This window comes from Pempheris klunzingeri, chromosome 3, assembly GCF_042242105.1.
Source record: "Pempheris klunzingeri isolate RE-2024b chromosome 3, fPemKlu1.hap1, whole genome shotgun sequence".
NCBI lineage: Eukaryota > Metazoa > Chordata > Actinopteri > Acropomatiformes > Pempheridae > Pempheris > Pempheris klunzingeri.
The window spans coordinates 12,049,373-12,060,587 of NC_092014.1; the positions used below are offsets into that span (position 1 = coordinate 12,049,373).

Here is an 11,215-nt window from a genome sequence, read left to right on the forward strand (position 1 = left end):
TAGACTGTAAACCTTTGCGCACAGCCTCTCCACTCTGAGACTCACATCAGAGAGAAACCAGCATGGGATTTTCCTTGGGACTCCCCCCATCTCTCATCCCCCCTCTCTCTCTCTCTCTCTCTCTCTCACACACACACACACACACACACACACACACACACACACACACCCACTCACCCCTCTCGCTCTCCGTCCTCCCGTCCCTCCAGCCTGCAGAGTTTTCCGTCCTGTGTTGGGATAACATCGTAAAAGAGGACCACCTGACGGTAAGACCGGACTAAATGGAAGCAGCGGAGGAAACTCTCACTTACCGAGATGGCACCGGACTGCACAGGAAGCTGCTCCCAGAGGACAAAGATAAGGACAACCCGGACAGTAAGGCCCACGCCACCGAGTCCAACTATGTGGATTTGGACATGAAACCGGACGGAGCAAAAACGGTGAAAGTTACTTTCACCGGCGAGGGAAACCAGCTGTCTGTTGTGAAATGCGACATTTCAAAGCAAGGGGAGCACGACAAGGAGGGTGAAATCATTTCAGAGGACTTTGTTGAAGAGCAGTTAGAGGACGAGCAGGCCACCGTCCCCGGGCCTGTTTCGGATGAGTCCCCTTTGGACACTCCGGCCAAACCTCCCAACACCGATCAGAACTCAGAGAACGAGAAGCAGCGCCGGGCCGAGCTCGAGCCGACTGACTACAGCGAACATGTGTGCGGTGAGAGTGATGAGCTCCAGTACACGGACATGTATCTGAACAGCAAGACGGAGTCTGATGATGGTGCCAGCGCGGTGCTGTCCGACCACTGCGGCTCGGACACCGTGGAGGACGAGTCTCACTATATCACGACGCACGAAATCCAGCTGACCGAGCTCGACCACGACGTGGATTACGACCTGGGGCGAGGGACCTGTTGGGACTTTGAAGACAACAACCTGGTCTATTCATTTGTGGATTACGCGTCTTTTGAAAGCGATGAAACGCAGGAGGGGACTTTGATCCTGGAGGGCAGGAGTCAGGCGAAAGTGCAGTCTAATCTTGGTGGAGCAGTTGTCAGCACCGAGCAGGAGGACAGTGATCTTTGCGACTCGGACAAATGCGCCAGCTCAGATGAAAGCGTGTGCAAACATCAAAGCGGAGACGCTAATGGGGGGAAAATTCATTTGTCAATTAAAACATCCTCCAGGGCGGTGAACGAGCCTGTCAACATCTTTGACAACAATACATGTGGGTACACAAAACACTTTGGAGACAGGAGCCATTTCTCTTTCGTGAGCTCTGGCGCCAGAGCGGGGCCCTTGTGCGATAGAGCCCAGTATTTCATCCCTGCTCCAGGCCGTCAGCACCTTGCAACCAAACTGAGACGGAAAGATATTAATGAGTATTCCAGCGGAGCGTCCAGCTCCATCAGTGAGCTGGACGACGCTGATAAAGAGGTGCGTAATTTAACTGCCAAGTCTTTCCGGAGCTTGGCATGTCCATACTTCGATGCCATTAATCTCAGCACTTCTAGTGAGTCGTCTGTGTCGGAATATGGACTAAATAACTGGTCGGCTTATGTGGACTGGAACTATGGAAACATTTCGCGGGGGAGAGAGCGGAGCGTAATTGCGCACAAGACCTCCAGCGCAACTTTGGAAATGAATAAGACTGTGGACAGTAAGAGGCACGGTAAGTCTGTTACCAGCATGAGAGGTCCACAAACCAAAATGTATACAATGAACAAGAGAACAACTTCTCAACAATCCTCCTCCTCTAGTAAAAAGATCGAACTGAAGGATCCTGTTCAGCCAAAGCAGCGTGGAGTCACGCTGAATTTCCGCTGTAATGTTGAAGCGCCTGAAGGCGCCAGACGTCCAAAATGCTCCAAGAAAGCACGATCAAATGAGGTTAATGGGACTGTCTTGGCCAGGTCAGGGTGCGAGATGCAATATCAGCACACAGATAGCATGGGGGATACTCACAAAAGAGCAGTTTTTGCATCAAGTCTGTTGAAAAATGTGATTTCCAAAAAGATGCAGTTTGAACAGGAGCGTAAAATGGAGAGGGGTGAAATTTGTGACACATATCCAGCACTCTCCCCTCAGCACATTCAATTCAAAGATCAAGAGGGGATGAAAGAAAGGATTCCAGGAAGAGGCTTACAAAGACAGACATCAGAAACAGAATCAGGATTCACTGTTAATTCGGCTGATGATCAGCACACAGAGGGCAGCAGACCCAGTTCCTGTGAGCCTGCAGACAAGCAGATAAACAACAAAGCACCAGATGATCCAGAAAGGGGACAACAAGAGCCTTTAAAAGAACCACTCAGCCACAGCCAAAGCAGTGCATTTAATTCATCGAAAGAAGATGAGCCAAAACCTTTAAAAGAGGCTGAATCCATATCTGTAAATGACACACAGACCACAGCAAAAGAGGAATTAGACACAAGCAGCATGCTGACAAAACTACTTTTTGTTCCAAGCTGGCAGCTCCTTTCAAAAGAGAAGGATTGCACAGAAGACCCGCCAAGCCGTGCACCTGTCACAGTCACACCTGTTGGCCCACAGAAATGTGAAAAAGAGTTCAAAACAGGCAGTAATGAAAACATAGAAAGCAAAGGAGAAAACGGGAAGGGCGGAAAAACACCCGAGATTAAAATATGCCTGAGAAGTGTGAAGGAAAATAAAGGTTGTACACTGAATATTGCCAACCTGTTAACCCCTAAAATAAGTCACAACGCTGTTAACACATTCAGGGCAGCAGGTGATGCTAAATGCCACATTTTGTCTTCTTCAGATAAAGCTCCCAACTTCACAGTTAGAGACATACGCGACACCAAATGTAAGTTTCAGACACCAATATATCATGTCAGAGATGTCCGTAAATTGGTCAAAAGTTCATATCGCTTTGTTTCTTTGGATAATAGTGACGGTAAATCTTCCACAGCAGCTGAAAAACTTGAGGAAAAGCCCAATAAGGAGCCAGTTAAGCATTCATTGCCATCTCCTATTGTGATTAAATGTCACTCTGTAAAAACAAATGTTAAACAACAGACAGATGAGGTGTCACAGAAACAAGCAGACACAGGCGTTTCACCTGAAACCTCTCAAAGTGAAAATACAGCATCACATGGCACAACAAACAGGTTGCCCCCTGTTGTATCCAAGCAGCTAATCCCTGACCAGTCGGAAATTCAACCAAATACTGAAACCAAATTGGCAAAGCAGAGGCAGGAGAAGTTTGCAGGTGAGACAGCTGAGAGGAAAAATGAGCCTAAAATACCCAAACAGGCTGCATTAGAGAAGCTCAAAGCTGCGGTCAAAACGATGGAGCAACTTTACGTTTTCGATAGAAATGAATGGAAGCGCAAAAATCAAGCTCCACAGCCAATCACAGGCAGCCACGTGTTGTCGCTTATTGCCAGTGAGGAGCAGGGAGCAGATGAGCTGGAAACGACAAACACCGACAGACTGATTCCTCAGTCTGTGATGAACACCACAGACACAGGCAAACCACAGGAAGATAAAGGGGCTCTGAATGTCATTCATGTTCCATATAGCGATGACACATTTAAAACACAATCACAGCAAAGTAAAACATTTAGTAACAAAAGTGTCCTTCATTTTGGCAATAAGGCACGTGTCAGCATTAGTTCAGTGAGTAACCCTATTCCACAAAGCTCTGCGCTGCAAACATCGTCGACTATGAAAAGCTCCAAGACACAGATGGCTCCACTGTCTGTGAAAATAGAGCCCCCAAAACACGGCCAGGTGGAGCAGGGAAAGGTCAAAGTCATTCCCACTAATCCCACTGTTGCACAGGCCTGCTCCGACTCTGAGAACTATTTAACCATACCGGGGCTGGGGCACACGAATGAAATCAAACTGCTGAATCAAGAGCCTGTTTCGGGGGAAGTGGGTTCAAACGTTTGCCAAATCAAAACAGGTGACAGAAAGACACCAGAGCAGAAAAAGTCTCCGTTAATCATGGAGTACCCAGCGTCAAGCATCTACCATCACTCGGGGGCCACAACAGGGCCTCAAGCACAACGGGTGCTAAGTTTCTCTCCCTCTATCCCGACTGTGTCACCCACACCTTCTACCGGAGATAGAGCCCCACAAACCCAGCGCAAGATGCTTTTGGACCCCACCACAGGACATTATTACCTGGTAGACACTCCCATACAGCCCACCACAAAGAGACTGTTTGACCCCGAAACAGGCCAGTATGTGGATGTACCCATGCACCATTCTCCTGTTGCACCCATCACCCCTGTGACCCCTGTCACACCTGTGCCTCTCTCTTTGTCCCCCTTGGCACTGAGCCCGGGAGCATACGCCCCCACCTTCATGATCTACCCGGGTTTCATCCCCTCGCCCACTCTGCCAGCCCAGGCGGTGTTGTCACAGTCACCGTGTCACTCTGAGGATGCAGTTGGAGAAAAGGTAAAAAACGCCAGAAGCCCTCGACCGGAAACGAATGCAACAGGCGTAGAGAGTGCATATTACAGCGCGACGGGTGAGGCCCCACAAGGGCCACTGCAGTTACCTGTGAGCTTGGGACATGTGACCGCCAGGGGAGGCGTAGCGACCTCTGACAGGAAACCAGTTATCAGCATCACAACGCAACAAGGTCCAAGAATCATCGCGCCACCCTCCTTTGATGGAACAACAATGAGCTTTGTAGTGGAGCATCGGTGACCAAGGAAACATCTCTTCATACATGTAAGTTATCACATATTCCACATGTTCATCCAGAGTGGCAGTTTGTGTGTGAAAGATGGACACAGGGAAGAAGACCAGATGAAATGTCCCATTCACTTCTACGCTTCTTCTTTGTGTCTGTTGGTTAATGCAAATGTAATTAAACTTGTTTAACACTTGAATAGATTTGATTTGATTTGAAGCCTGGTAAAGTATTTAGAACAGTATTTCTAAATTGTTCTACACAGGTTTATTATCAACTCTACTGAATACATTAAAGCCTAAAATGTTATATATTCCATTGTTAAGCAAATTCACAGTTCAGCTGAGTTCAGTCACATTCATCATGAAGCATAGAGGGGTGAAAGTACATGTATTATTTATTATTTATATGTATTATTGCTCAATTAAACTTAACAATTGAAATATTGAAATATTTCTTAACATATACCATATTATCATATTTTTACATGTATGAGAACCATCGCATAACTTTGAAAAAGCCTCCTTTAAATGCATCTCTGACTTAGTTTGTTGCATATAAACATGTAAATGTGAAAAAGCAGATGTAGCCCTCGTACTGTATTTTGATATTCGTCTAGGCTACAAACCAATTGAGCTTCCAGGCAAATGTTGATGTAACATCCTCTTGCCTATACAGGCACCATTTAGCTACTCTTTGAGATATATTGAAATAATAAACATTGTGGATAAAATTTCATTCTTGACTTTTGAAAGTAGTAATTTGACAACAACTCATGATCCACTTATTAGCTTTTTCCTTTAATTTTCCTCTCACCAATCTTCATCAGCAGATGATATATGCTCGTATGTGGTAAATGATAATTTGGTCAAATTAGAATAAAGAAAAAAGGCTATTTTAAGGAATCCGGAAAATTGCTGCTTGTATTATGCTTAATAAAAACTTTATCTCGAAAACACACCATCATGAAGCTAAAACAAGGCAGCTTTTCTATTTGATCAAAAACTGACATTTTTGTTATACATAGTTTTCACAGGATGGTGCTCACACAACAGTTGGCAATAAGATTTATAGAGTTTCATATCATGAGGTCCCTCTATCATTCGGTCTCATTGTACAGCATTCACGGTCATACGTTAAGTTTTTACATCATTTTTGTGTTGTACACGTTGATAAAGCAGCGGTCAAGCTCGGCTGCCTCAGCAGTGGCATGTCAGTGTTAATAGACATGCAGTAGCTTCATGACAGGTAACCCGACTCCACTGAGATTGGATTTTCAGCCGCAGCCCGGAGCGAGTTCCCTTTTCTTTGCATTACACATCGTCGGGCTATTTTAATAGTGTGAGACGAGTTTGTTTACATGGTTTATTCTCAGGGCTGGAAAGTGCCACAGGAAACTATTCCAGTCAGAGACACCTTACATCAAGTTATTCTTAATCAGTGTTATAAATGCTTTAATTACTCGGATTGCGCTACAGTTCATTAATGTGTTCGTTCCTTGTTTGCAACATTTCATGAAGTTGGGACTAGACAATTTTTAGCGTTATTATGCGAACGATAAGTTCACTTGAAGTACAAAATAATTATGATAGGATGGAAACTGATACCATATTGCTACTGTAATGCAGTGTTTAATTCATGACAAATAGCAGTAATCTAATTCACCCTTTTTAAACAAAAAGAACTCTGAACTTGTGTAGTTTATAGGCTGTTGGTTTAGATTCATATGAAACTCACTGAAACAATTTTGTTCCTTATGGCACAGAAGAAGCCAAATATGGAGCTTTAAAGTTCAGTTCACCCAAATAACGAAACACACGTTCCCAACAATAGTTTCTCTTTCCAAGAAAGTTAACATTTTACCAGTTTTTGGTATGTTCTACTTCCGATTCTACTACTACGATTTTGTTGAGAGCTTTTCTAACTTATCTTGAGTTACTGGGAAATTGTTTCTGGAAAGAGAAGTTGGTGTTGAGTAACACCAAATCAAATGTATTTCAACTCTACAGCTACTGAGTTAAAGGTAATAAAACTTTATGCACATAGACGTGCCGTGGTGATTTTGGTACCTGTCTTGTACATCTCTATGTTGAGCAAAGTCTAAGCTGTACTTTTTCAACGCTCCATCTTTAGCTTAATATATCACACCTATATCACATTTACCCAACTCCAAACATATGCATTTTTTGTACACACAACAAAGGTACACTCATTTGACTCTGAGATACTGTACATTTTAATATTGCTTCAGAAACTCAAGTGAAGTCTTATGCTGCACAAGCTCTGGAAATTAAGATTCAGTGATTCAACTTTTTTAGCTAAATCTTGTTCTCAAAATCATGCATACAACTTAATTCTCACACAACTAACATGCTTAAGTTACAGGTCTAGGTTAAACTCTTTTTCACAGTAAACATTTTGATTTGTAATGGCTGGAAAAGCTCTGGGATAATTAACTTTAATGATGACTTTGTTCTATTTATGTGTCACAGTAAGCCAATGACCCACATGCATAGTGCAAGGACCCAATGACTGAAAAGCTAAAGTTATTCATTACACCCATGCTTTGCCTGCTATGATAAGTTATTATTCAGTTGGGCACCAATCAACAACAAAACACATAAAGGCAATAAGACAATCTCTTTACACTGTTTAAATGCTGCAACTCGCTCTTTCAAGAAACTTAAAATTCACTCAGTTTCTCATACATTCATATATATTTATATATATACACTTACAACTAGTCTGAGTCCATTCTCGGCTAATGTGTCAGAGCAATAATACAACTGCATGAGCCTGAGGGATACATGTCAGCTGGGTGCGTGGCAGGCAGGGGCCTAGCATGGGGGTGAGTAGTGGTGTGAAGAGGAACACAGGGTGTGTGTGTATGTGTGTGTGTGTGTGTGTGTGAAGTGTGTGTCTGTGTGTGCGTGTGTGTGTGTGTGTGTTTGTGTAACTGGTGGTGGCGGTGGGGTTGTTTGCGCGGAGGGACATGGGGGCATGGCTGGGATAGTGATGCAGGAGGAAAAGGTCAGGCAATGTAAAGTATTTGTTGTGCTGATGCAGGGAGAGGACAGCTGCTCGGAGAGATCAGATGCTGCTGCAGCTCCAGCTTGGAAGCGAGTCTGCGGGGCTGAGATGGGGTCAACTTTTTATAGCCCCCTCCCCCTTCTGCTTTTTCCTAAACAGGGAGAAGGAGGTGGAGAGCACTGCCAACCTCCAGCACTCCTACGTAAACAAATCGAGTAGCGTGTAGTCAGCTGGTCCAGAACCAGGAACTGCAAGCTGAACTGCACTGGACGAAAACTAAGCCATGTTTTCTCCTCTAAACTTTCATTGCATGCATCTGAGTTTAACACCAATTTTATCTTCTCTGTCACCTCTAGACATGTCCACAGAAGAATCTGCCTTTATTCACCGAAAGTGCAGTTTCACCCCCACCACCCCACCCTACCTGTGATCTACTACCCAGGACAACTTCCACCAACTATAATTTCTATCCCCACTCTGTTGTGTTGTTTGTCCTTGCAGCAGACATTACTGTACTCTATATGCATTGCAGCACTTTGTAGGGTGAATGCATTCAGCCATGTCCTCTGGTTGATGCGCCGCCATATTGCTAAATGAATCTGCTTTGTAATATTTTCCATTCAGCTGCTGTCTAGAACTTTTGAAATGCTGTTTGGGCCGTGCAACATGTCTATTCAAAAGGAAACAAGCCAGGTCTTCTATTACAGTTACACTTACCAGCAGAGCCGCTATTTTATTGTTATGAATTTAATTTAATAATCATGTCTAGTTAATCGTGTCTTTAGAGTGAGACTATGTAACTTTTGAAAAAAAACCCAAAAAACAAATCTCCCATTTACAAATGAAAAGTTGAACTCATAAGCAATAAAACACAACTTGCTGAATTAAATACACTCATGGGATTCAGTGCTACACCCTTTCTAGCATGGTCTGACCATATTAGCTAATGTTTGCAAATTTGATAGATATTAATGTGTAACTGTAACTAATTGTCAGTTTATAGTCATTATGTCTCTTTAAGTTGTGCTACCATTTCATTCCGTTTTAGGATGTCACAGATAAATGTTTCAATGGTTTTATCATGAAGATAAAACAAGGAGTAAACACATCGTATCTGAACAGGAGGCATGTTTGTTGTTTCTTGTGTTTGATTCCATCACAAGCACAAAGTGTGGATCAAGAGAGCCAGATATGTCACGGTGCGTCAGCCTTGCCGCCAGTCTGTTCTGGTGGCATAATGTGGTACTGCAGCAAAAAAAAATCTGTTGCAGCCAAATATATATTATTAAAGAGAGATTTATAAAACTCCCACTCCTATATTTGGTCCTGCATCCTCAGGAAAGCTTGTAAAAGCCTCCATTGCAGAAGTGACTGCTTTAAGTTGTGGCCAGAAGGTCACCTGTACTTGTTACAGCTAAAGATCCCACTGGTGGATACCAGTGGTGAAGGAGGTCATCAAACTGAGAGAGGTGTCCTTTTGAGTTTGTTTGGCCCAGACGATTCCTGAAACAGCAGGTATCAGGAAGCCAGAGAGACTGCAGCTTCTGTGGTCACAGATGCTAAAAGTTGGGTGTGGGAGGAATTCGAGGACACCGTGGAGAATGACTTTTGTTCAGCCTCAAAGAGTTTCTGCCTCTACGTCCTCCATAAAGTAGGCAGAGCTGGAAGGTTTGCGGATAGCTTTGTCCATTTTGAATAGCTGATGTCACCAAGGTAGGTAAAAAGGTCCACAGTAGAAAGTGGAGTGAGATTTGTCCTGACATGCTAAAAACATTGTGGGGCTGATTGGTGGTTCCAATTTTTAAAGAAGGGCACGGGAGAGTGCTCCAACTAAAAGGGTTTCAAAAGGCTCAGTCTTTTTGGTATAATGCATACCAAGGTTGTGGAAAGGAGGCTTTGACTGATTCTCAAACCTTTGGACTAGGAGGAGTAATGTAGAATAGTGGACCAGCTCTTTACCATTGCAAGAATACCAGAGGGCTTATGGGAGTTTGCCTATCCAGTCTACTTTTGTTTTGAGGCTATAGTGAAGGCTTGCGATAGTTTCCACTGGTGTACTGTATCTTGTGTTGGATGCTGCGCGAGTAGGTTTTACTGTTGCCATTATTATGAGCTATTCAGCCGCAAGGAGAACTGTGTCCACAGTTGGCATTGGGATATGCCAGATTTGTGCCTTGTCACCAATTCAGTTTGTTATTTTCAAGGACAGAATTTCTGGGCATAGCAGAGTGAGTCTGGTGGCTCTGCTGGTTTTATCAGACCATGACCTCCAATGCATACTGGGATGGTTTGTGGCCAGATGTTAAGCAGCAGGGACATGGGTCAGATTTCCAAGTCTGAGGCCATGGTACTCTAAATTGATGGATTGCTCCTTTCGAGTTTTGAGGTTGTCGCTGTCCAAAGTGAAGGACTTCAAGTACCTTGGAGTCCTGTACACAAGTGAGGGTAAGATGAAGTTAGAGACTGACCGGTGGATTGGTGCCACTTCAGCAGTAAGCAGACGCTGTACCGGACTGTTGTGGTGAAGAGATAGCTGAACCTGAGGGTGACACTCTTAATTTACCAGTTGGTCAATGCTCCAACCCTCATCTGTGGTCAGTAGCTTTGGGTAATGACTGGAAGAATGAGTATGCACAGGCAAAAGTGGGTAAAATGAATTCCTTCACAGGGGGTTGGGTGCAGAGGTTAATAAGCTTAGACATCCATAAGGGTCGCGGAGTAGAACTGCTGCTCTTTCATGTTGAGAAAAGTGAGCCGAGTTGCTTCAGGCCTCTGATTTGGTTGCCTACCAATGGGGGTATTCCAGATACATCTAACTGGGGATAAATCCGGCCTGGAAATGCCTCATCATCCTCCACAAAAGATGGAGAATATAGCAAGGGAGAAGGACATGCTTATCCTGCTCAGGCCAGACCAAGATCAGCAATGGATGGATGGATGGATGGATGGATGGATGGGCATCTGTTAAACAAGTATCTGAACACTCGCTCACGTCTTGGGAAATGACAGGGAATTCAATGCGCCATTATCCTGTAATCACTGGTTGTGGCCACAGTGTCGCTGTTAATCAAAAGTTACATAATCTTGCTTTAATTGACACGATAATGTAATAATAAATGATCATTAATTACTAATTATGAATCAAACCTATAATATGTATTTTACACAGCCTTCTGAGGACAGGGACCATTTGTCTGCACTGAAAAAAACTGAATCATTAATGTTGACTGAGTTCAATCAGATGATGAATTCAAATAATTGTCAAAATTATGTATTTTAAAGATGTCTCAAGTAAATGATAAATATCTGGCATTGCTATGTGTCATACTAAAACTCTCCAACACTAATTCTACACATTAACAACAACATTTCCATTTTTTTTTTAGGAGTCAGTGGTTCATATTCTACCTGAAGTATGTGTGACCTCTTGTTGTGTTATGACTCACAAAATGCTGCTAATACCTCCTTAACTGATATATCATGTGAAGTGATTTATGTTTATATTTTAAAAGCACAC

At 43.5% G+C, this 11,215-nt stretch overlaps 1 protein-coding gene across 1 annotated transcript; it reads left to right on the forward strand.

Annotated features, from left to right (window-relative positions):
- The first annotated feature begins 281 nt into the window (after positions 1-281).
- LOC139199235 (uncharacterized protein C4orf54-like) lies at positions 282-8,525 on the forward strand. Its single transcript, XM_070828278.1, has 2 exons — positions 282-4,706; positions 8,055-8,525. Exon 1 carries the CDS (start codon positions 282-284, stop codon positions 4,680-4,682), a length of 4,401 nt encoding a protein of 1,466 aa, XP_070684379.1. The 3' UTR covers positions 4,683-4,706; positions 8,055-8,525.
- The last annotated feature ends 2,690 nt before the right edge of the window (positions 8,526-11,215 follow it).

Excerpts from the sequence above, each read along its gene's own strand:
- LOC139199235 (XM_070828278.1), top strand. The coding sequence starts at position 282 with ATGGAAGCAGCGGAGGAAACTCTCACTTACCGAGATGGCACCGGACTG.